Genomic DNA, 27408 nt, shown 5'->3' on the forward strand with positions numbered 1-27408 from the left:
ATAATAATAATTCCACCGGTAACGGAATCAATTTTTACAGTGGTAAACTCTATCCATCATACAACTGCTACCACTAATGTGAACTAATCATCATAACCCAATCAGGGCCCCAAATATGTCACTGTCCCATCATTTTGGGGCCAGTCCGAATGCCTGGAGGCCACCAAAGCAGCCCCAACCTCACTCTACTACCATCTCCAAGACCACAATTTGCTGCCCATTGTCCCACCCCCATCAAATGCAAAATTAAAATATTAAGAAAAAAGTTGTAACGACAAAAGAAAAAAAGAACCTCCTGGCCTCATCAGCCTTGTCTGCCGCCCCTATACACAGGCCTCACGTGCCTAGTGGGAAATCCGCCACTGAACCCAACAGCCCATAATAAACCTCAGATAAATACTATCAAAAAAGTGTCATCTTGTTCAAGTTATCCTTAATAAATCAGCCTACTTTCAAAGTCAGTAACGGACCCACCATTCATGAGATATGTTACAATTTTATTGCATGATGGGGTCAGCCTGGGGATACAGTACATCTACATAAGTGAGGTTAAAGTATGATGTGCCCAGGTTACACAAGTTAATAGAATCACCATGATGTGGTAACAGAATCACCAAGTGGGTAATAAGCATGGTAACGTATATTGATTACAATATGCTTGCTAGCTACTAATGCAACCACTACTACCAGGGTCGGAGCAAGGTCTCTCTGCACCCTAGGCAAAGTTTCAGCCTAGCGCCCCCTAATCTGCAACACCTTCCACACACACACACACACACACACACACACACACACACACACACACACACACACACACACACACACACACACACCTCCCGGAGGTATCATTATACATAGAAAGAGAAAAGGGATGACACTCAAGGACTTTTAAAATGAAAATATATATTGTAATATGTATAAATGTTAGGTGGCATGTTAGAAATCGAATATGACACTGAGGTCAGTTTCACTTTTATGCTGAGTGATATAAACCTGGTGGGGATATTTAATTGTATGTGTATACATACATACATACATACATACATACATACATATATATATACGCACCCACATATTTTTTAATGTACCTGTATTTTCTTTAATGTCCTGTTCCCATACCTCTGTGGTCCAGCAGAAACCCCCATGGGTTACTTACCTTATGTTGTTTTCCCTCATCATTAGCAGGGTTCCTCTTACAGTCAGCAGCAGCAGCATTACAGCGACGCTGCAGACATGTAGTCAGGTACTGCTTGCTGCTGGAGAGCTGGGATCCAGGGGCCTGGAGGAGGTGAATTAGGACGCCCCCCAGGAGCCATAGTTACATCTGCCTCATATGTGCCTTCACATGACTTGATGATACTCTGTGTCGGCACAGAGGAAGCACTGAGGCACTATGCAGCGCAGCCTGATAGCAGCAGCTGTACCCGATTAGACCTGCAGCAGCTGCTAGTGCAGTGTAAAAAGAGGATGTCTCGTAGAGAGACATCCTTCACTTTATTGCTTGATGAATTTAGTGGTGCCCTCCAAGGTCCGGCGCCCCTAGGCAGCCGCCTAAAGCTGCCTAATGGAAGAGCCGGCCCTGACTACCACTTATATTGCCTACTACAGTATGTTCCACAAAATATTTAAGGACAAAATTGCACAATTTGGAATGTATCAAGATGAAACAATACTTGGAATACTTGTGAATAAGTTGGCATAAGCATACAAAAATAGATTCAGATAAATAGAAGTGCAAACCAAAAATGTCAACTACAGTACAAGTAGCTACATTCAAATCAACATCAAGACTAATCAAGTAGTGCATTCATGAAATGTAGCCTTTACTGAGCCTCTGGAACTCACCAGAACTATACAGAAAAGTATTGACAATCCTATAAATCACTCTTGTGCAGGATTATTTCACAAATTACTCAGAACATGGTTAATTGGAACTTGTGTTGTCACTGACTGAGATCACCTGTACATATGGTGGCACTTCCTCTTTATATCTACTTCCTGATCAAAAGAGTAACCTGCAGATGTGTTCTCATATATTATTAATGCAGTCGCACCAAACAGCCCCTCTCGGTGCACCAGGTCCTGTGTGACTCTTCTAGTGCCGGGCGTGTTTTTTCTGTCTTTACCATCTTGATCGCAATGTGATGCTTCTAGGATGCACAGGGAGACTGTTCTGATTAACTTGATATCTCGCACACATATATCTGTGAGTGACTGAGTCTGAATCTGTATACAAATTGCTATGATGCAACAGCCATGCCAAGTTCTGTTCTGCTATGTGTAAAGATTCAGTCGCACACAGATATACAAGTGTTACATAAATTATTCAGCACAGTCTCCTGGTGCATCCAAGCTGCATCGCATTATGACTAAAACACATTTTTGAGTATAAAGATGAAAAAAACATGCCAGGCGCTAGCAGAGTCGCACATGTGTCTCAAGTCATATGGCATATTTAGGCTAGTTGCTTGAAGACACATCTGTAATGTAATTCAGTTGCAAAAAATATGGTGAATCCGTTACCTCAATTTACTGTTATGAGCCACGGCTGTGGCTCATTCCTGTTTTGCATTTTGGTTATGTATTTTATGTTATACTTCTGTTTATGTTCCCCGTGGGTGTCATGGGGTGTTCGGAGCTCACCCTTAAGGAGAGGGTACTGTTATGAACCACAGGTAGTGGTTCATTCCTATTCTTTGTTTATAGTTGTCTTGCAGGCCAGGATTTCCCATTGATCTGGTTTGAGAAGACTCTTGTTTGCTGCCGGTGGTGAGTCTGTGTGATTGCAGCTTTTTCCCATGTGTTCAGCCTCACCTGTCTGTTGATTGCACCTCTCAGTTGTGCAGCAGGGCAGCTGCACGACATAATTAATTAAGACTCTGTTATATTCTGGCTCAGTGCAATTCACAGACGCTGGTGATATTTCCAGAGTTCCAGAGTTCTTGAGTTCTGAGCTAGTCCCTGCCAGTTCCTGAGTTCCTGTCTAGCAGTGTCTGTCTAGCTGGTTCCAGTGTCGGTTCCAGTGTCGGTTCCAGTGTCTGATCCCGTGTCCTGCCGTGAAGCGTTCCTGTCCAGAAGTCCTGTGGCTTTGTCTGTGCCTGGTCGAGTATCTGGCTTCTTGGTGTCCACCGGTCTGTCATTTGGGATTCTGCCTGTCCTCCGGTTCTGAGAGTCTGTGTCTGCTACATTGGGGGTTCCTGTCCATTTGCCAGTATTGGTACCGGTTCCGTGAGTAGCGGCTTTGCCGCGTCCGTCGGCCTAGGCCGCAGTATTCTTTGGTTATATTTTGTTACTGGTGTTTTGCAGAGGGTTCTGCTTATGCTGTCACCGCCGATACACAACAGTATTGTGTCGGCGAGTGGACAGCATTTCCTTTGTTGTTCTTTTCCTTTGGCGGCGTGCCGCACATATATTTAGTTTTAGGGTTGTTAGTAGCCCCTAGCCTTGTGTTTGCTTTAGTTAGAGGTCCCCTTGTTATTATCCTGTCTCAGTTCACGCCTTGTCTCACTCTAAGACCTGGGGGCATCGGAGTTGGGCAGACCTAATCCACCCTTCAAACGCGGCTGCCGTGGGCCCAAGAAACCATAGTCACTCAGGCGTGAACTGACCACACGGGTGAAACAATGGAGGTAGGGTGCTAGGGGCTATTTCCACACCACACCTTATTTCAGCGTTCACCACGTTCTGGTGCTCTGGACTCACTACGCAACATCTCCCTTGTTCTGAGCACCAGGAACCTAACATTATTACCAGCCATACAACAAAAAAGAAATAAAGCTTTTTCTTTTTTGGCCCAGTCCAGTGTCTTGTCTAGAATCCAGTCCTGTCTAGAATTCAGTGTGCAGAATCCAGTCCTGTCAAGAATCCAGTCATGTCTAGAACTCAGTGTGCAGAATCCAGTCCGGTGTTTAGAATCCAGTCCTGTCTAGAATTCAGTGTGCAGAATCCAGTCCGGTGTTTAGAATTCAGTCCAGTCTTGTCTTGTCTAGTTTAAAAATCCAATCCAGTCTTGTCTTGTCTAAGAATCTTGTCTAGAATCTTGTCTTAGAATCGTGTCTAGAATCTTGTTTAATAATCGTGTCTAGTCTTGTCTAGTTTGAAATCCTCCTATGCCTACTATGCAAGCCCTGCAAGCATCTCTCTCTGCCCTGAACTCTGCTTTCAGTGCTTTGAAACCTGAGTGGCTGGAAGTTTTGTAGCAATCCTTAAAGCAACTGCAAAACCTTCTGACCCAAATTTTGCTTATTTTGCCAGAAGTAGTTGAGAGTTCATTCTCTAAACAGACTCTTGTTCACAGTATGGTGACAAGTGAATCCTCAGGTTTAATTAGAGAGAAAAAGTTTGAAAGTTTTCTGCGGCCCAGGCTCTCAGAAGAGGAGAGTCTGCGTCGCAGAAACTTAGATTTATGCCTATATTGTGGGGGTTTAGGCCACTATCTGCAGACCTGTGAGTTGCGCAAGCCAAAGTGTGGCGACAAGTCCTGCCCTCTGGCCAAGTTGAGTCAGGATACAAGACCTACTCCTGTCTCTACTGTGGCAGAGGTACCTGTCACACAACCCACACTAAAAAGCACTCTGTCCTATAATTGGGGTCCTTGGGCTAGGGAGCCCCATTATAGATTCAGGAACCAGAGGAGAATGTTTCTCTCCTCTCTTGATTTTCCTGTTGAAGCAGAGTTGCAAACCCCTGGAGCGGTGCCCGGGGTCCTGAAGCGGTGCCCGATGCCCAGGGTCCTGGAGCGGTGCCCAATGCCCAGGGTCCTGGAGCGGTGCCCGATGCCCAGGGTCCTGGAGCGGTGCCCGATGCCCAGGGTCCTGGAGCGGTGCCCGATGCCCAGGGTCCTGGAGCGGTACCCGATGCCCAGAGTCCTGGAGCGGTACCCGATGCCCAGAGTCCTGGAGCGGTACCCGATGCCCAGAGTCCTGGAGCGGTACCCGATGCCCAGAGTCCTGGAGCAGTACCCGATGCTCTAGGTTATAGAGGGACATCGAATATTATAGCTCAGGTGTCAATACCAGAAGGGGTCTCAGAAGCTGTTACCCCAGGTAGAGACTTGAAAAGTGCAACTCCAGAGAAGGTGTCTAAAACCATAGTTCTAGAAGGGAACTCGAGAAGCAAAACCCCAGAAGGGATCTTTGAAGTAATATCCCCAAGTTGGGTCTCGAGAGACAAAGCCCCAAAGAAGGGTCTAGAAGTCGCTACCCCAGGAAAGGACTCAAGAGGCATAGCGTTAGTGGAGGTTCTGAAGGTTAAAGCTTCAGCAAAAGTCCCGGAAGTTATAGTCCCGGGAGAAGTTTCGATAATTATCGACTCGGAGAGGGAGGCCGACGGCCCGGCCCCAGAAAGAGAGGCCGACGGCCCGGCCCCAGAAAGGGAGGCCGACGGCCTGGCCCCAGAAAGGGAGGCCGACGGCCCGGTCCCAGTAAAAGAATCCGAGGTGCTGACCCCAGCGGGGTTCCCGAAGGCCACTGCCCCAGCGGGGTTCCCGAAGGCCACTGCCCCAGCGGGGTTCCCGGAGGCCACTGCCCTGGGTGGGGTTCCCGAAGGCCACTGACCCAGGTGGGGTTCAGAAAGTCACTGCCCCGGGTGGGGTTCAGAAAGTCACTGCCCCGGGTGGGGTTCAGAAAGTCACTGCCCCGGGTGGGGTTCAGAAAGTCTCTGCCTCGAGTAAGGTCAATAGTGACCAGGTCCTAGCAAAGCACTCTAGTCAGTCAGATGGGAAGGAAGCAGATCCTGACTCTGTTGATATCTCAACATCGATAATCTTTGATGGGGACTTAGTCTGATTTCTGGCGCTTTACAAACACTATTACACCATTTTGTTGTCTAGACCATTTCTGGGCATCACTTCAGAGAACCTAGTGCAGAGGAGAGCCTTTTGAGTGGGCGACCAGCCTAATGAAAGCTGAAGATCCCATTCTTCAGGATCCCCCAGCATTCAGTGATGCAGTTATTAAAAGATATGGTTCCAAAGAAATTGGTTCAGGTTCCTCTAGGTCACCCGTCTTATCTGCTGAGAGTTCACCGTATACTGTAAACTCGGCACAAGAGTCTCAGCCCGTTGTTTTGACTGCAGGATGTGCTTTACTGTCTTCTTCTAATAGTAGTACTTTGCCTGAAAGTTCAGCTCCCAAGGTAAAGAAACCAATCTCTGATTTGAACCCAGCCTTGCTGGAAGGTACCATCAGTTCAGACAATGTTTGGGGAATTACCTTGGTCAGACCTCAAGAACTTTGTAAAAATAATAATAAGAAAAATAAATAATTATCGACTCTTGCCTTGATATAAAAAAAAAAAAAAAGATTTTTTTCCCTTGTCTTGTGTCCAGTGGCCACCGTCAAGGGGAGGGGGGGGGGGGTTTCTGTTAGACCAGTGTGTCAGGGTGTTTTTTTTTGTATCCCTTGTTTTGGAAAGTCTGAATTTTGGGGTCCTTTGACCCCTCCTCAAGGGGGGGTACTGTTATGAGCCACGGCTGTGGCTCCTTCCTGTTTTGCATTTTGGTTATGTATTTTATGTTATACTTCTGTTTATGTTCCCCATGGGTGTCATGGGGTGTTCAGAGCTCACCCTTAAGGAGAGGGTACTATTGTTTATAGTTGTCTTGCAGAGGGTACTATTGTTTATAGTTGTCTTGCAGGCCAGGATTTCCCGTTGCTCTGGTTTGAGAAGACTCTTGTTTGCTACCGGTGGTGAGTCTGTGTGATTGCAGCTTGTTCCCATGTGTTCAGCCTCACCTGTCTGTTGATTGCACCTCTCAGTTGTGCAGCAGGGCAGCTGCACGACATAATTAATTAAGACTCTCTGTTATATTCTGGCTCAGTGCAATTCACAGACGCTGGTGATATTTCCAGAGTTCCAGAGTTCTTGAGTTCTGAGCTAGTCCCTGCCAGTTCCTGAGTTCCTGTCTAGCAGTGTCTGTATAGCTGCTTCGAGTGTCGGTTCCAGTGTCGGTTCCAGTGTCGGTTCCAGTGTCTGATCCCGTGTCCTGCCGTGAAGCGTTCCTGTCCAGAAGTCCTGTGGCTTTGTCTGTGCCTGGTCGAGTATCTGGCTTCTTGGTGTCCACCGGTCTGTCATTTGGGATTCTGCCTGTCCTCCGGTTCTAAGAGTCTGTGTCGGCTACATTGGGGGTTCCTGTCCGTTTGCCAGTATTGGTACCGGTTCCGTGAGTAGCGGCTTTGCCGCGTCCGTCGGCCTAGGCCGCAGTATTCTTTGGTTATATTTTGTTACTGGTGTTTTGCAGAGGGTTCTGCTTATGCTGTCACCGCCGGTACACAACAGTATTGTGTCTGCGAGTGGACAGCATTTCCTTTGTTGTTCTTTTCCTTTGGCGGCGTGCCGCACATATATTTAGTTTTAGGGTTGTTAGTAGCCCCTAGCCTTCTGTTTGCTTTAGTTAGAGGTCCCCTTGTTATTATCCTGTCTCGATTCACGCCTTGTCTCACTCTAAGACCTGGGGGCATCAGAGTTGGGCAGACCTAATCCGCCCTTCAAACGCGGCTGCCGTGGGCCCAAGAAACCATAGTCACTCAGGCGTGAACTGACCACACGGGTGAAACAATGGAGGTAGGGTGCTAGGGGCTATTTCCACACCACACCTTATTTCAGCATCACATTCTGGTGCTCTGGACTCACTACGCAACACCTCCCTTGTTCTGAGCACCAGGAACCTAACATTTACAGCCTGGACATTTTTTACAATTAAGCTTGTATTTAGAAGCTTTAAAATAAAATTTAATTTTGATATAATATTTCAAAATGTGAATAAATAATATTTTTTACCTTTTTCGGTAATGGAATCACCGTTACGGTTGTATATTTTATGTTTTAACTCAACCATATAATGGAGAGAGATATATGGCTATTAAATTGCCTTATTACATTATATTAACCCTGATATTCAGATATTATTTGATAATTTAATAACACACATATTTTTAATGCTTTACATGCAAATGAATAAAAGCCTGTCCATAATAAAGTTTTCATTCAGTGAACACTGATACTTTAGAGAAACCTAATATAAAGTACTAGATTACAAATAAAAATAGTTTTCCTGTTGGTGAAACAGAGCACTTTAACACACTTATAATAACGCCAACATCTTTTACCTGTTTTTTCTTTTCTTTTTTAGGCTCTATGGGGGTAATTCCAAATTGATCGAAGCAGGATTTTTGATAGCAATTGGGCAAAACCATATGCACTGCAGGAAGGGCAGATATAACATGTGCAGAGAGAGTTAGATTTGGGTGTGGTGTGTTCAATCTGCAATCTAAATTGCAGTGTAAAAATAAAGCAGCCAGTATTTACCCTGCACAGAAACAAAATAACCCACCCAAATCTAACTCTCTCTGCAAATGTTATATCTGCCCCCCCTGCAGTGCACAGGGTTTTGCCCAACTGCTAAAAACTTTCCTGCTGCGATCAACTTGGAATTACCCCCTATGTCCATATATTCATGAAATTGCCCTATAGCAACGTAATGAATCTAACACTAATTTAAATATATTTAACAATCTGTAGCTATATTAATTATATAAATCTGGAATTTCTATTACATTAACAGTGGTATAGATTTTCTAATACTAGATTAGCAGATATAAATGTATTCACCATTGTATAATCTTTATTTAAATGGTTGCAAGTATTTAATTTTCAAAACACTCTTTTTGCTTATAGACCAAAATGAAGATATCATGGTTTCATAGCAGTATATAACTTACAATCTGATACACTTTACATGGCAGAATAATAGGAAAAACTAATTTGGAAAAACGGATCATGTGTCTTAAAATCTTACTAAACATTAGCTACAATAGCTGCTGGAAATGAATATTATGTTTAGTAACCAGTGGATTCTGCAGTAGAAAATACCTCTTCCTAACTAAGCAATATTTTTCTGCTGAGGTTGGCAATGCAAATCTAGAGTCCTACCTTAGTACAATTTTATACAGTGAAAGAATATTTATGAACTTTCTTCTTGCTTCTGCACAGAAACTAATTTTAACTGTGACAGTTGAGATTTTTTCTGAAATCTACTGTTGCATAGGAAGCAGAATTGATCATTTGATTTGAATGTCAATTGTCAATTTATTTTAAGGTCTGTCCCATCTCTAACATGCTTGCACAGTGCTCGGGAGACAGGATAGACCTAGTCTAGTAGGAGAACCTGGCCGGCCACCAGGAACAGGATAAGTTTGGAAGCAGGCAAAGGGACAGAGCAGCAGAGAGGGAACATGGCCAGACAGATCAGGGCTGGAAGGAGTCGGGGACAGACTGAGGTGAATCGACATGAGCCGAATCCCTTTACAAGTTTATGATTATGTGCAATATGCAAGTATTAGAGCTGGATATTCCATTAAGCAACTTTGGCTCATGACTAGTGCCCAATGGAGCCAAGGTTATGGTAAGCAAATTTTCTGTATATTTTGAAAAATAGAAAAGAGGGGGTGGGGCTGTGTGGTTGGCCAAACAAATAAGCCCCATGATTTTTTTTATCAGGATGTGTGGGGAGAGTATTTTGCCATTAACCATGATTACCACTGTATTAATAGATCCTAAATCCTGTATCCGTGCTATAGAAACAAAGCTCAGACTTTGCACAACCTCTTTTATATTTTCATTTTCTACTTTGACTAGTTAAGAGAAAAAAAATTCTTGAAAATACACGGATGAAAACATTATGACCATCTGCCTAACATGTTTTGATCCTTTGTGTTCCACCAAAGCAGGTATGACCTGCTGAAGCATGAACTCTACAGGAAGTCTGAAAGTGTCCTGTGTTATGTGTAAGATCTTACCAGCAGATTCTTTAACTACTGTAAGTGCAAGGTGGAACCACCGCAGATCGTATATGTTACTCAAGCACATACCACAGATGTTTGACTGGATTGAGTTCTGGTGAATTCCTTGAACCATTCTTCATGTTCCCCAAACCATTCATGAACAATATGTGCAGTATGGCAAGATGCATTATCCTGCTGAAGAGGCCACATTCACTGGAGAATATTGTCACCAGAATATTGTCACCAGGTGGTAAATTTTCAAATTAATCAACCCAGGGTTATGCAACAAAACATTGCCCAAAGCATCACTCTCCCACCCCTGGCTTGTTTTCTTCACGTAAAGTGTAACGGAATATGCTGTGCTATATAAGAAACTTTAAATAATAAAAAAATAATAATGCATCCTGGTGCCATCTTTCCCTAAGTAGATGATGCACACATTTAAAAGAAAACAGGGATTCATCAGATGAGGAGACCTTCTTCCATTGATCCAAGTTCCAATACCTATGCTTGTTTGTCCATTGCGGGTGCTTTCGACAGAGGACACATAAGTTCTCTGGCTTTCAGCTACCATATGCAGCAGAGTTCAATGTACTTTGTATTGTGTCACATTACTACCATCAAATTATTAGGATTTTCTGAGGTTTGTTCCACAGTAACCCTTCTTTTGGTTTATACCAGATAGAATAGTCTTCATTGACATCTCAAATCGATTACTCTTGGCAGTCCAAAACCTTGTTGGTGGTTCATAGTTTTCTCTATAGATTATTATTGGTAGGATCACTGTTGGTAGGTACGCACCACGGCTGACCTCAAACCCGAAAAAATCAGAAACAAAGTTATTCAGGTCTTCACATCTGCTCGTTATTTCTGCATTCAACAAGTACCTAATGTAAGCTTGCTATCTAATATATCGCTGACCTTGATATGCACCATTATGAGATAGTTGATGTTGTTTGCTTCATATGGGAGCAACATGCTTTGGCTTAGTTAAAGAACTGTTCAAAGCCTGCATGGTTATTGTCTTCTGCCTTTTTCTAGGACACAGAATACAGGCTATGGATGACCCACCTTCAGTGCATTCTCTGGAAACTATTAAAATCTATTCCTGCATTTTCCAGTACAATAGTTAGTATACTGCACTGACAGAGGAGGGGGCTCTGTACACGAGCCCTCTCCTCTATTAAACCGCCCCAACGGAGGAAGGAGACTCTGCATTTGAGCCCATTTATGTGGAGACACAGTATACTCAGGACAGGAGTCCCATTGAAATGAGAGGAACTACACTGGTAATGGTGCTTGTAAAAAACAAACAAAAAAAACCCAAACATATTTAAGACGATATTTTAGATGAAATTGATTAACATATTTTTGCAGAAATGGTTTTGGAGGTGCCTGAATCAGTATCTTCCCTAGAGCCCCATGAGGTCTGTTAAAATTGAGAGAATAAAACTTAAGTATCAAGTTTGAATATGTGATTGCTTTTAAATTGACAGGATTAATGGGCCGGATGTAATGAAGTTTGAGTTGGCCGAAGGCGCGGGTTCCCGCCCGAACTTGGACTTTTTTTTAAAGAGGCAATCATTTACAAAGCATGGTTTTCACTTGTAAATGATTGCTGCTTAAAAAAAAAAAACGTCCGAATTCGGCCAGGAACCAGCACCTCCGGCCAACTCAGACTTCATTACATCTGGCCCAATGTTTGTAAACTTGTATACTCTCGGGAACATTTTATTGGTTACAAAAACATATCTCTCAGAATGTGTTAACAAAATACGTAATCTTTAGGCATCAGATATATTGTTCAAAATAAACATCACATAGACCGTATCTGTTAGTAGAAGATATTTTCTCCATATTTCAATACACGTTATTCTGGCAGTGGTATGCGGTTAACATATCGCCCATAGGGATCCTGGCTGTCTCAATCCCGCCGCTGGGATCGCGACGGGGGGTACTATACCGCTGCTGGAATACTGGCAAGGTGGGCGATTCCCACTCCATGGGTGCCCATGACACCCATAGAAGGAATAGAGAAGGTTGTTAGGCACTAGCACAAAGCAGGTGATTCTATGTCAGTGCGGGAGCAGCTCACTCACCTTGAGGTATCCAATCTCAATATACAAATAATCTATATATCAATAAATTGATGGGGATGGTGGCAAGCGCTCACCTGGTGGATATGTACGTGCAGTGTCAGACTGGGGCATGAAGGGCCCACTGGGAGAATGCTGTTGTAGGGGCCCATGCTTAAGGGTGTGGCCAGGATGCACTGGGGTGTGGCCAGCCACCACAGAGGTTTGGCTAACTATTACAGAGTACATGTTCTGTAGCCCTTGGTAAATATATAATAAACCATATTCTTGTGAAGTATAATGTAACTTAAGTATAATGCATAATTAAAGTGCACTAGGATAGAGTCTGGAACCTGATCCCTAGAGGAGGAGAAGGGCCCGCATGCAGTGGGGCCCACCGGTGGTTTCCCCTGTTCCCATGTGGGCCAGTCCGACCCTGTGTACGTGCAAAGAGTTTGAAAGAAAGATCTATATAGTATTTTGATACCAGTATGTGTATGGGTAGTTGATAGGGTGTGTGGAGAAAAGATATGAAGAAACAGTATGCGTGGTTGGATCCTTCAGAATGAATATTCAGTACAATGTGTGGCTAAATGAATGGGTCTTTTACTGGTCTGACTACACATCAATGGGGAAGTCACAGTGCTCCCTAATGTTCCAGATGGAAATATAAGTCCACAATGTAAACAGACAAACACTCCTACAAAAGAAATCTACCTACACTAGCAAGGAAAACACATCACCATATTTCATAACTCAATACAATAGATCAGCAAGCAGAATCAGACATATATTGAAAAAACATTGGCACATACTTCTTCAAGAAGTGAGTCCTTACAAAAACACCCAACATAATTTTCAGAAAGGCACCTGACATCAAGAAAATTTAAAAAAAAATCACATTCAGCCAACAAAAGTCATCCAGACGCAGTTACCATTTGGTACACATACAAAGTGATTCCACCGTTGTGGTAGGTGTGCAGGGTGTAAACACGCTAAGACACAGACCACAAAAAGATAGAAGAATTCCAGTCAACTACAACAGGAGACATCTACAAAATCAAACAGAGCATATCACGCGAGACAAAGGGGGTTATCTATCTCATTAGATGTAGCTGTGGACTGGAACACATAGGTAGAACCGTCAGACCATTGAAAACACAAATCTACGAACATGTGAGAAACATCAAAATAGGGTATGAAAACCACAGCCTTTCATGACATTACAAATATAAACATGACTCAGATCCCACAGGGATTTTCTTCAATGGAATTGAACAACCACAGAGAAATTGGAGAGGAGGCGATCATAACACTGTATTATTGTAAGATTTTCAATCTTAAAACCATGACACCCAGGGGAATCAACATTGAATTCAACACGAGTATACTAGTCAGATAACGATACGTGACAACTTCGAATACAGAGTGACAACATTTGAATTCATATGAACTCATATGATGATTGACAAGGGTCCACCATAACACCTCATTTGTTCAGCATTACTTCTTGGATGACAATAATAATACATTCATAACACATGTCCCAAATAATCCTAACCACACCAGAGGCACATTCAAGATATGCACACATTTCACTTCAGACACCCATCCCCCGTCCCCTCCCCCTCATTTCCACATTTCTTCTTTCCCAATCTTTTTCTCTTCTCCCCTTTTCCCTCAAATGCAACCATCCTTTACTACCACTAATTAATTCAGCTATATCATTCAACTATTACTTATTCTTTCTTCTACTCCTTCTCACTTAGATTCATCAAATTTCATGTCCACGAGCCCACTCAGATCGAAGAAACGTAATATAGGATAACAATATCTGTTCATTTTAGGACACGTAGAGCCATTACCATGATTTATTGATTTATTCACATTTAAGCAATGCTCCATTTACACAACGGCATCAACAATAGATTGAGATCACCTTCAGTTATTTTCATTTATTATTAGCATAACCCAATTCTATACAAAGCATCACAAAGGTATTACCCTGGATATGACAATCATGCCCAATTAGAACATGAATAGACATAATTGCTGTCAATCAGACTGAATAGACACTCCCACTACATTTTGATTGGAAGAGTATTTACTGTAAGAGACTACTTCATTGCATCAAAGCCATCCTTGATAAAGGCCTTGATAGGCTGAAACGCGTTGGAGGGTAGCATTAACCCAAAGCCTGAGTGTGTGCCTGCAGCAAACACTCATGAGCACTTCTGTTTTTACACATAGCGGACAGCGGAGAGAGCCCTCCCCCGACCGAGGAGGAAAGAGGCGGTACAGCGAGGAGTGACACACACCCTATCAACTACCCAACCACATACTGGTATCAATATACTATATAGATCTTTCTTTCACACTCTTTGCACGTACATATCGACCAGGTGAGCGCTTGCCACCATCCATCAATTTACCAGTAGAGGGAGAACAGAACCTGTGGCAAGCTAAGCTCGCCACGAAGCCCACAGCAGGTCGAGCGCAATGAGCCTGCAAGGGTCTTTGTTGCACTCACCCCCCTTCCGGCATTCAAGCACCCGGGATGCTGATGTCAGTATACTGACATTCGGCATGCCGTATGGCGAGATCACATACCAGTCCCCTAGGAGTACCTTGGCCATTTTCTGTCCAGTTAGTGGTATAATGTAATATGTTTAAGCAGGACTTGCATTTATAGGCTAGCAATCAGAGATAAATATGCACAGAGGCCCTAGTCAAAGTCTGGTCAGTGCCTGGCAGAAAAAGCTATAGATTAACTTTATTCTGTTAAAGCCACTCTCACATATGGACTGCCCATTAAATATGTATGCCCATATGTGTGATTAAAATGACTTTTACCACTTAGGTCTAAATCTGATCTAACAAAATAATTCCTTAAAGAATCCATTTTACTGTAATGGAGAAAATGACTCTTCATAATTTGTAATCTTGCAATTACAACATAATGGGTATCTGGAGCTATATTTTATAATGGCCTTTCCAGCCTCAGTCTGACATTGATCATTCTTTTCGGAAAATGATCACACATACTGCTTTACATATCTGTGTAAAAAGATTAAAATGGAAATGGCCATTGATGATAGATAATCTATCTACTGTAGTCTGCTAAAATATAGTGTGCCTATGATTAGTTTATTCTGAGAGCAGAACCTTGTCAAACTCAAGATTATATCTGTTGCTACAGTATATTATTTGTTTTTCAACTTTACAGTATTCCACATGCAATAATTTTGTTTCAACATCTTCTAATGTTTTTCTAAGCTTACTACCGAGCTGTTCCCACCAAAGAATGGTATAACAGGAAGTGTGGTTTTATGTTTCCTGTACAACGCAAACTGTAACCCCATATTCAAATAGATAAATATGCGCAATCTACCTTTGCAGATGTTTTTGCCAAGATATCTTGAAGCTCCATAATTTTCTGTACTAACCCATGGAAGTCATTACATGTCGGACATGCTGGAAAAAGAAATGCATATATGTAAGATAACCGAACACAGAGAGAAAATAATGACCTTCTTATTATGAAACATATCAGAGAAAAAGTATACATACTGCGATTTAAATCCGGGCACTGAGAGATGAATCCTTGTGGCATGATAACAATCTGCAGATCTTGCATGATTCCCTGTGGATAAGGACACGGAGTGTAAACATTCTGACACATAGCTACTTTGCAGAGTAGAATATGTCATGGATATTGTTTTTATTAAATCAATGTCTAACTATGTTACAGAGCCCAATTAGGATATCTACAGTGTATAACTGGAAGCTGCATAAATAACACACTTTATCTTTCCCTGAAGTATAGAACTATATTGATTTACACCCTGGCGATGCATGCAAGCCAGAAGAAATGATTAAAGCAATTAGCAGAAACATAACAAATGCACATACAGTATCCAAAAATAAAGATTGTCTACACAGTTGAGCAAGACTGGAGAAAGTACTGGGTTGCATACAATAAAGTGAAAGATCTCAATCAGTAGTTGTATATACTGTATTGTCTGCTGGCAGAAAAGAGATAAGCTATTGACAAAAAAAAAAATTGGATAAGTGTGTAACTATTGGCCAATAGCTAAAACCAAAATAAGCTGTATTAAAAAAATGTATAGAAATATAGCAATAAGCACCACTATGCTAAACCTCATCATCTAGTCAGGGTAACATACTCCTTAATCATATAATAGATACATGCCATTATGCCACAGGAAAATGCAAAAGGAATACAATCATCATCACTTAAAACATATCAGCAGTTAAACAACGTTTTAAAGTTAGACAAGCATTAAAAGTTATAAGAAACAATACAGTATGACAACACTAGTTACCAGCCTGTGAAAATGACAGAAAATCGTAACAGTGATGTCAGTGCCTGCAGCTGTGCACCCCCGAACGGAACAACACTTGAATTGCTACGTTGGGCACCAACTAGTGGCTGCCGGCGTGCAAAACACTTGAATGCCCCCCATAGAAGTGAGGAGCAGCGTTAGACATTTTATATATAGGATGGCAGGAACTCCTTTGATAACAAAACAGGTGATGACTTAAAGGGCCACGAGCTGCACAAGGCCGCCTGTTGCCCATCACTGGTCTAAAACTATACCAGATATAATTAAGTTTAAAGATTGATAAAGAAAACTGAGCAACAATAAAATGATAGCTTTTATACAGTTACATTTACTGGATGTTCTTTCATTCTTTCTAACCTGACTGGAGAGATGAAGGATAGCATGGCTCTGGCAGACAGGGGCCTTATAAATATGTACCCACTGTCACCCATTTATACATCCTCTGGAGGATTGCTAATATTACTATGGCCTGATAATGTAAGCTTTATTTTGGTTTTTCATTTTTGTTAAAGTTAATTTACAGTATTATAGTTTATTGACAGGCAAGCAGACCGATAAGAGGGTCCTGTTTGCAAGTGTACAATCTAAATATTTCCTTTCAACAATTCATTTTCAGCTTAACATATAACAATTGGCAAACACAGGATCTCTGTTCATCAACATTAATCAGCTCCATTACACATTAGTGATAGGATTTCCTTAATGCATGGTATGCACCACAAGGTATTGGAACGCCTAGCTAGCAATCAGAAAATGAGCTGTGTTTTTAATATATATATATATATATATATATATATATATATATATATATATAGTCAGGAGTGGGGGAGCAGTGGCACTCACAGGACTACAATGATACAATTAGATCAGCTCACCATTCCATCAGTAACAGGGACAATCCAATGTAGTGCAGCATGTCAACGTTTCATTTTAATTATAAAATTCCGTCTGGACACACATACATTCATGTATGCGTGTCCTGTCGAAATTTTTTAATTTTAAAATTTTATAATTAAAATGAAACGTTGACATGCTGCACCACACTGGATCGTCCCTGTTACTGATGGGGATGGTGAGCTGATCTAATTGTATCATTGTAGTCCTGTGAGTGCCACTGCTCTCCCTCTTCTGACTGTATTCAAGATTGTCAGATGGCACTGTGCACTGCACTGTGTTTAGTCTATATGGAGTGCCGGTCTCCTGGTCTGCTATATATATATATATATATATATATATATATAAATATATATGTATATATATATCAGGGACGTGCAGTCAGGGGAGGCAGTGCCTCCCCTGTCATACTGATTAAAATAATACAAAGAAGATATTTATAACACATATTCTGTGTCATATAAATCTTCTTTGTATTATTCTGATCATTTAGGCTGTGAAAATGCAGGCAGCTGTGGATGGGAGGCAGCGGGAGCAGTGCCTCTGGCTGTCAATAATAAAGTGGCTGAGGCGGGGGGGGGGGCAAGCCACCTGCAGAAAAAGCTCATTCAAAAAAATGAGGAGAAGAGGCAGCTGTAACTCTGCCTCAATGACAGGGCTGTCCCCTCAGCCTATATACAGAGCACGCCCCTGCCCCTCTCTGACTCTCCCCTCTGTCTATCATTCTATCAATGCCCCTTTCCTCCAATCACCTCTCCCATACACGGAGAGGAGGTCTGTGAGGATCTGGCTTTGAATGTGGGTGACTAGCATGTTTCCCGAGGCTCCCCTCACCTGTAATTTTAACACAGCCACAGTACATACAGTTTTGTGTTGAAGCTGCAGCAGTGCAGCTTATCCTCCGGCCAGTGTGATGAGCTCCAATCAGCTGGCCACATAACATCAGCCCAGCCCGAGGCAGAGGCACCCAACCTGCCAGAGCAGGGGCTGGTGGCACCCCCTACCCCTCTCATCACAGCTCCTTTCCTGTCCGGCACTCAGTCTGTTGGGGGTGGACCTTGCACACAGAAACTCTGGCAGGTAAATACAATTTAGATGTAATATATGGATTAGTTACTGAATTTGTGCGGCTGAGCCAGTAATGTAGTGGTTAGGCATGCTGGCTGCTAATCCAGAGGTGCTAGGTTCAATCCCCACTATGGGCTGAAACTATTTATTTAACATGTTGATTTTTATTATTTTATTTTAACCATAACAATCTGCTATAGGCATCAGTTAGGTTGAATGCTGGAGGACATGGCTTTGATTCCCAACTAGGGTGAAATGTTTCTATTTATTTAACAGAATATTGTTTTCGATAACTTTTAATATTCCAAACAAAACATACTTACTGCAAGTAGTTTGGTTGCCTAATGGTTAGGTGTGCTGCTTTACAATGCTGTGGTCATGGGTTTGATTCTTTGCAAGGGTATGCATTTTTTTTATTCTGAATTGATTATTAAAATATAGTTTATGTCTCTAAAACATTATACATTATATTATATTCTGTTGTGAAGGATTTCTGCCCCTCCTCTGGGTTTTGCTGCATTGAGGACTGTTTGTGCTGCATGTCCCTAGAGGCAGAGGATGATATGCAGGGGAGCTCCATAAGAGCACAGCCTGGGTAGAGTATGACAAGCATGGACAAGGGGCCTAATTTGGCCGGTTCCCTACCTCAGTATGAGTATACTTACCATGGTATGGAAAAGTGGGTCTCTCCTCCTCCGCAGCGCCATCTTCCCAGTTACAACTTTGGGATGATGGCAGCGCACAGTGCGCCATATTCCAAAATATCACAGGTAAGGTGTGGTACTGTATATGAAGTAAATCCGGTGGATACTAGCCAGTGCCTCCCCAGCCATTGACCTCACCGCATGTCACTGATAAATAAATATATATATATATATATATATATATATATATATATATATATATATATATGCCGAAAGATTGAAAGAGCAGGGAGCGCCAATAGTGCATTAAAAATGTATAACCATTTATTATAAAAACATCCAGGTCGATAACAAAATAAAGACCCACACCATAAAAGGCGGTTAAACCACCGCTTGTATAACCAGCATAGAATTACCCCACAGTGCAACCAGCGTTCTTACTCCGTACGTCAGACCACGACCATACGCGTTTCGTCATCCGACTTCGTCAGTGGGCTTGGTCTGAAGTCACAATTACAATATTTAAATACACGCCTCAGTATTCTGATTGGCCCATGCGAATTGCATCTATACAAGCCTCGGCTTATCTATACAGCAACGTACCACACTAATAATACAACCTATCGGGTTCTTAGTTAATGCACATCAAACAGTGCACGAGAAGTTCAACAAGGCATATAATAGACATGCATATAAACATTAAAATACATACAGATAAAACAGTATAATAAAACATGACTATTAAGCGTGTGACCGCATCATCAAATCTGATCATGTCACACGGGATATTCACTTATCACCTATCTACATCTTACTAGACAGTCTTATAATCCTCCTATGTCATATATATAACACTGCATCTAGAGGCGGGTATCTCATTTGCCCATAAATGCATTAATGCACATTTACCCGTAACTGTGTTGTCAGCGCTAAAAAACCACTCACGTTTGTATTAACATCACGTGTTCATCATCCCAGCGTGGCTTGTAACCTGGTTACCATTACATGACCAAAGCGGGGTATTTGGACAAACAAAGATCCTTATTAGCATCAATGGAGTCAGAGTTTTACATAATTATAAAAACCTGACACCTGTTGAATACTTGAAAGAAACCCCATATTTTAGGGACCAGCACTTATTCATGTAAGTTTATTTAAGAAAGGGGGATACAATTAAGGCATATCCCACAGGGGATCCTCACAATTGATAATTCAAAGTGTAAAAGCCTTTGCTTATAATAAAAGCTAAAAAAGGAAAAGAGCCAAAAAACAGTTTAAAATAAAAGATCTGGAGCATCTAATGCGGACGGGGAGAGGTAAAGACTTCAAAAATAGGAAGCTCTAATATATAATGGCATAGAGCAAATAATTTAAATTATTTACGGAAAAAAAAAAAAAAATATATATATATATATATATATATATACCTTTTGCTGTGTGCTCGGCACTCACTCTGACAGGCTAGTAGATGCTGCGGTGCCCTTCTGTCGACGTTGGGTAGCAATTCTCAACAAATGCTCCATGGACCTATTGCTGTTGGTAGTGGAGGAGTCGACACGGGAGCTTAATTTGGTGCGTGAGCAAATTCAACAGTTTGAAACACTGCATAAACCTACGTTACAGCAGGACACTCAGAACGAATGGGCTATTAAGCTCACGACTCAAATTGAAACCTATCGCCAAGAATTGGTAAGGTTTAAGAAAGAGAAATTGGCCACTGTTCAAAGAGACTATCAGCAACGAGAAGTGTACCCCTGGCTAGGTGGCACTAGGATATCTAGGGACCACCAGCAACCGAATTGGCGGTCTAACCCACGGAGAAGACGAGAACAACAGCTAGGGGCAAGCACCTCAGCTAGTGATTCCGAAGGAGCATCTGGTTCCGTATCACAATCTGACGGCAATTTCCCTTTAGGTCATGGCCCACAGGGCGTCCGGACTCGGTCCAACCGCACCCCCCACGCAAGAAGAGGGAGAGGACGCGGAGGTCGCGGCAGAACCAAAGAATTGCCCGCACCAAAACCGCCCAGAACCTGAGAGAGCTAGTGTTTAATTTATCTTCTGTCCCCCTCACGGATCAAGAGTATCGCCTGTTGGCGAAGGGTCTTTCTTTTGTCCCCACAGTCTTGGCAGACCCATTGGAGTGGAAAGTTGAGGTACACCGTTTGGGACGTTCATTGAGGCGGCAGGAACATTTTAATAATTCTACGCCACAAAGTATGACTACGGATGTCCCTGTACAGCTGCGGCGCATAGCCCCCCGTTCACAGTTCGACCCCCCAAGCCAGAACCCGTCCATACGGACTTTCCTACGGATGTTGGAGACAGAGGACTATACCGCTAGGGCGGACATTATACACCCTAATTTATCTAAAGAGGAATTGGCTACTTTAAAAGCATTATCGGCTCGCACTGATATTATTGTGCGTAAGGCCGATAAGGGTGGAGCAATTGTGGTTTTAAATTTAACTGATTATGTTAGAGAATGTGACAGACAGCTTAATGATACTCAGGTTTATAAAAAACTTACCAGGGACCCCACTAAAGAGTTTAAAATCGAACTTGATTTAATATTACGCGAGGCTAATACAGCAGGTATGATATCTAGTGAAGTGGTTCGAGCACTCACTATTGAATACCCTAGGGCCCCATTATTTTACACAGTTCCCAAGGTCCACAAGACATTGGTGGATCCCCCTGGCAGGCCCATAGTGTCTGCTAGGGGGTCACTTTATCACCCGGTGTCTGTGTACCTTGACGCTTATTTGAATCCTGTTATTCAGGCCCTCCCCTCTTACCTCAAGGACACTACCTCCTTGTTACAACAGCTCCAACACCTAGGTAACATACCTGCTGATACGTTACTGTGTAGCTCTGACGTCACCAGCTTGTACACGAGTATTCCTCACGTGGCAGGCATTGAAGCAGTCAGATGCTTACTAGAGGGTAATGAGCTCTATCAGGGGCCTGAGATCTCGATCTTCCTGAGATTGTTGGAAAAAGTACTTACCCGTAACTATTTTGTTTTTAATGGTCGTTTTTTTCTCCAACTAGCGGGGTGTGCGATGGGGTCCGCAGTGGCCCCGTCGTACGCCAACGCTTTTATGTATCAGGTAGAGAAGCACATGTTTTACCTCGATCCCGCCATTATGCCACGGTTACTCTATTATAGAAGGTACATAGACGATTTATTGGTTTTATGGACGGGTTCTCGAGATGAATTGATATCTGTGTGGGAGGACCATAATGCCACCCATCATCCAGTACAGTTTACGTATGTTGTAGATAGTTCTTCCATTAATTATCTGGATGTTAAAATTACGATTTTGGGAGGACAAGTGTCTACTTCCCTATACACCAAAAATACCGATAGGAACATGTTGCTTGACCACTCTAGCTTCCATCCGGCCCCATTGCGGTGGGGTTTACCCTTTTCCCAGTTCATGCGTGTCAGACGTATAACGTCGGACCCTAAGGAAACAGAGATAGCACTTGACCTTATGCAGGCAAAATTTGCAGAACGGGGTTACCCATTGGGCTTACTGCACCAGGCCAGGGCTAAGGCCCTCGGTATTTCTAGAGTTGAGGCTCTTGGCCCTTCCAATCACAGGCAGTCTAGTGGCCCCAAACTCCCTTGGGTCAATAGGTATAATGTAGCTAGCATTAAGAGGGTACGCCGGGCCAAGGCACTATGGCCCATTATACAGACTGAGGCGGCACTCTCATCTTTAGCCAAAACGTCCCTTCTCCCTAGTTACACCAGGGGAAGTAATCTAGGAGACCACATTGTTAAATTGGATGTTTCAGGCATGACAGCTTCACAGGAAACCCATTTTCTACGCACCAAACTGGGCTGCTATAGATGTTTGGGGTGTGCCACGTGCAACACCCTCATGACAGGTAGCACCTTCAACCACCCCCATACGGGCAGGAAGTTGCCCATCCGGCATCGGTTGACTTGTACATCTACCCATGTAGTGTACTTACTGACTTGCCCATGTGGCTTAGTCTATGTGGGCAAAACAGTTCGCCAGTTTCGAGAGCGTATGGCACTACATAGAAGTGCTATAAAAAAAGCATTTGAAAAAGGTAACAGTGATCAACCTTTTGCACGACATTGCTTGTTGTTCAAACATGGGGTCCCTAGTATTAGGGCTATATTGATTGACCATGTCCCCAAAAGCCTGAGAGGGGGGGACCGTGACAGAATTCTTTTGCAAAAAGAATCAAGATGGATCTTTAAACTGGGAACTCTGTCACCACGGGGTCTTAATGAAAATCTGGGGTTACAATGCTTTATGTAAAACAGTAAAAATTATTATAATATAATTCTTCATCTTCCAGTTTTATTTTAGTGACAGTCGTTAAGCGTTCAGGCTGTCACCATATCATATACTACATCACTGTTTTTTTACTGAGTATGTTAACATTGTACTGATGCTTACAGTGTAGTCTTTTTGCGGGGTCACTGGATTATTGTCTGGTGGAGGTGGGGATTTTATTGGTTATTTAAGGCACTGTATGTGTTTATGTTTTCACTTGCTTCACATTTGCTTTTGTGTTATTCTGTTGCCTAGACACCTCCTGTACCCACGCAGCCTGATGCCGTCACGGGCCAGCTGCACGAAGTTTGCATTCGCATCCTGAGAGGACTGAGAGCGGACTTGGTGGTTTCCATGGTAACCGGATCCGGGCACGTCTCAATGACGTCACCAGGGAGCGACGCGGAAGTGCGGCTGAGCGTCCGGCGGTACAGAATGGCGTGGGGAAGCAGGTGAGTTAGATTAGACTTTATTGTTAATTGTTTTGTGTATATATGTATGTGTTTGGCTCAGTTTTGGCTATGATGACCCTGAGGACGGGGTGATTACCCCGAAACATGTCGGAGGAATAAGCTGACCACTTTTAAACCGCAATACAAGTCTGTTTGAGTGCCGCCTTCTTTCCATATCCCTATATATATATATATATATATATATAGGGGCCACACACCTATTTAAGAAACGGAGTGAGTTCATACCCCTCATTCAGACCATTTGGATACAAAGTATTTAATGTAAATATCCAAAATGTTTCTCTTTTATTCAGGATGTTTTCTCTGTCTCCTCCACGCTTATCAGGTGGTATATGTTCCAGACCTACAAATCTTAAAGAGGCTGGATTATTAGAGTGATGTTGTTTGAAATGACGGGGAACACTGTGATTTTCAACATTGTTCTTAATATTTCTTAAATGCTCTAAGATGCGTAACTTTAGCACTCTCTTAGTCTTTCCAACGTACCTCATCCCACATCCACATTCTAACAGATAAACAACATATGTGGTATTGCAGTTAATAAAACTATTTATTCTAAATTTTTTGTCTGAATTTTTACAGCTAAAGGTTTTTGTGCCTTTCAACCCATGTTGGCACACCCTACACTTACCACATGTATAAAAACCTTCTATTTTTCATAATGGTATACAGTTATGTGAAGAATCATCTTTCTTATCCAGAGTGGGTAATAGACTGGGAGCTAAATAGGTTTTTAAAGTTTTTGCTCGTCTAAACACCATATCTGGTCTTACTGATAAATGTTGAGATAATACGGAGTCCATTTGCAAAATGTGCCAATTTCGTTTGAGACATTTCTGAATTTCATAGTGAGATGAATTATATTGGGTCACAAAGGGGCAGAACATTTTCTCATTTTCAACTTGGACCTTAACGTCACGTTTCTTATACTTAATTAATTCTTTTCTATCCAATAAACTTGCTTTCTTAATAGCTCCTTCAATCAAAGACAGAGGATAACCTTTTTCTAAAAAACGCCTTTTATATTCCAACGCTTTTTCTTCAAATTTAATCATTGAAGTACAGTTCCTTCTCAAATGTATTAATTGAGAAAATGGTAGATTACTCTTCCATTTTTTCAGATGGCAACTGTGGTAATCCAAGTAATTGTTACTGTCTACCTCTTTAAAGAACGTATAAGTTTCTATAGAATTATTGGAAATATAATCCCATATTTTACAGTTATTAGAAAATATTGTATGGTGTGATGAGTATAGGTGGGGAACCATTGATGTCACATCACTTTATACTTCAATTCCACATGAAAAAGGCCTAGTGTGCTTAGAGAAAGTATTGAGGAGTGATATTGAGATGAACATGCCCAGGGTACAGTTCCTTTTGGACTGTGTAAGTTTCATCTTTAAGCATAATTATTTCACCTTTCTGGAGGAATTTTTTGTACAGGTGTGTGGGTTGGCAATGGGGACGATTTGTGCCCCTAGTGTAGCCAATCTGTACATGGGTGAGTGGGAAAAAGATCATATATTAGCAAACAATCCTTTTTCCGATAAAATAATTTTGTTTAAACGCTATATCGATGACGTCCTAGTCATTTGGCGGGGGTCGGATGATGAGTTTAATGGCTTTGTACAACATCTAAATGTACATAACTTCAATCTGCGGTTTACATCTAATTTTCAGAAAGAACAAATAGAGTTCTTGGATCTGGTCCTTGACACTAGGGATTATATTTCCAATAATTCTATAGAAACTTATACGTTCTTTAAAGAGGTAGACAGTAACAATTACTTGGATTACCACAGTTGCCATCTGAAAAAATGGAAGAGTAATCTTCCATTTTCTCAATTAATACGTTTGAGAAGGAACTGTACTTCAATGATTAAGTTTGAAGAACAAGCGTTGGAATATAAAAGGCGATTTTTAGAAAAAGGTTATCCTCTGTCTTTGATTGAAGGAGCTATTAAGAAAGCAAGTTTATTAGATAGAAAAGAATTAATTAAGTATAAGAAACGTGACGTTAAGGTCCAAGTTGAAAATGAGAAAATGTTCTGCCCCTTTGTGACCCAATATAATTCATCTCACTATGAAATTCAGAATAGTCTCAAACGAAATTGGCACATTTTGCAAATGGACTCAGTATTATCTCAACATTTATCAGTAAGACCAGATATGGTGTTTAGACGAGCAAAAACTTTAAAAACCTATTTAGCTCCCAGTCTATTACCCACTCTGGATAAGAAAGATGATTCTTCACATAACTGTATACCATTATGCAAAATAGAAGGTTTTTATACATGTGGTAAGTGCAAGGTGTGCCAACATGGGTTGAAAGGCACGAAAACCTTTAGCAGTAAAAATTCAGACAAAAAATTTAGAATAAACAGTTTTATCAACTGCAATACCACATATGTTGTTTATCTGTTAGAATGTGGATGTGGGATGAGGTACGTTGGAAAGACTAAGAGAGTGCTAAAGTTACGCATCTTAGAGCATTTAAGAAATATTAAGAACAATGTTGAAAATCACAGTGTTCCCTGTCATTTCAAACAACATCACTCTAATAATCCAGCCTCTTTAAGATTTGTAGGTCTGGAACATATACCACCTGATAAGCGTGGAGGAGACAGAGAAAACATCCTGAATAAAAGAGAAACATTTTGGATATTTACATTAAATACCTTGTATCCAAATGGTCTGAATGAGGGGTATGAACTCACTCCGTTTCTTAAATAGGTGTGTGGCCCCTATATATATATATATATATATATATATATATATATATATTTTTTTTTTTTTTTTTTTTTTTTTTTCGTAAATAATTTAAATTATTTGCTCTATGCCATTATATATTAGAGCTTCCTATTTTTGAAGTCTTTACCTCTCCCCGTCCGCATTAGATGCTCCAGATCTTTTATTTTAAACTGTTTTTTGGCTCTTTTCCTTTTTTAGCTTTTATTATAAGCAAAGGCTTTTACACTTTGAATTATCAATTGTGAGGATCCCCTGTGGGATATGCCTTAATTGTATCCCCCTTTCTTAAATAAACTTACATGAATAAGTGCTGGTCCCTAAAATATGGGGTTTCTTTCAAGTATTCAATAGGTGTCAGGTTTTTATAATTATGTAAACCTCTGACTCCGTTGATGCTAATAAGGATCTTTGTTTGTCCAAATACCCCGCTTTGGTCATGTAATGGTAACCAGGTTACAAGCCACGCTGGGATGATGAACACGTGATGTTAATACAAGCGTGAGTGGGTTTTTTTAGCGCTGACAACACAGCTACGGGTAAATGTGCATTAATGCATTAATGGGCAAATGAGATACCCGCCTCTAGATGCAGTGTTATATATATGACATAGGAGGATTATAAGACTGTCTAGTAAGATGTAGATAGGTGATAAGTGAATATCCCGTGTGACATGATCAGATTTGATGATGCGGTCACACGCTTAATAGTCATGTTTTATTATACTGTTTTATCTGTATGTATTTTAATGTTTATATGCATGTCTATTATATGCCTTGTTGAACTTCTCGTGCACTGTTTGATGTGCATTAACTAAGCACCCGACAGGTTGTATTATTAGTGTGGTACGTTGCTGTATAGATAAGCCGAGGCTTGTATAGATGCAATTCGCATGGGCCAATCAGAATACTGAGGCGTGTATTTAAATATTGTAATTGTGACTTCAGACCAAGCCCACTGACGAAGTCGGATGACGAAACGCGGATGGATGTGGTCTGACGTACGGAGTAAGAACGCTGGTTGCACTGTGGGGTA

At 41.7% G+C, this 27408-nt stretch overlaps 1 protein-coding gene across 2 annotated transcripts in view; it reads right to left on the reverse strand.

The window, feature by feature from the left end:
• The window catches only part of NELL2 (neural EGFL like 2), a 489529-nt gene that overhangs the window by 323090 nt on the left and 139031 nt on the right, over nucleotides 1-27408 (reverse strand). For both annotated transcript variants that reach the window (XM_063927346.1, XM_063927345.1), the window contains exons 6-7: nucleotides 15428-15500; nucleotides 15249-15331 (exon numbers count right to left, since the gene is read on the reverse strand). In XM_063927346.1, coding sequence (XP_063783416.1) covers nucleotides 15249-15331; nucleotides 15428-15500 — 156 coding nt within the window. The remainder of the gene's footprint in view (nucleotides 1-15248; nucleotides 15332-15427; nucleotides 15501-27408) is intronic.

The sequence above is a fragment of the Pseudophryne corroboree genome, chromosome 6 (genome assembly GCF_028390025.1).
Source record: "Pseudophryne corroboree isolate aPseCor3 chromosome 6, aPseCor3.hap2, whole genome shotgun sequence".
In the NCBI taxonomy this organism is placed as follows: domain Eukaryota; kingdom Metazoa; phylum Chordata; class Amphibia; order Anura; family Myobatrachidae; genus Pseudophryne; species Pseudophryne corroboree.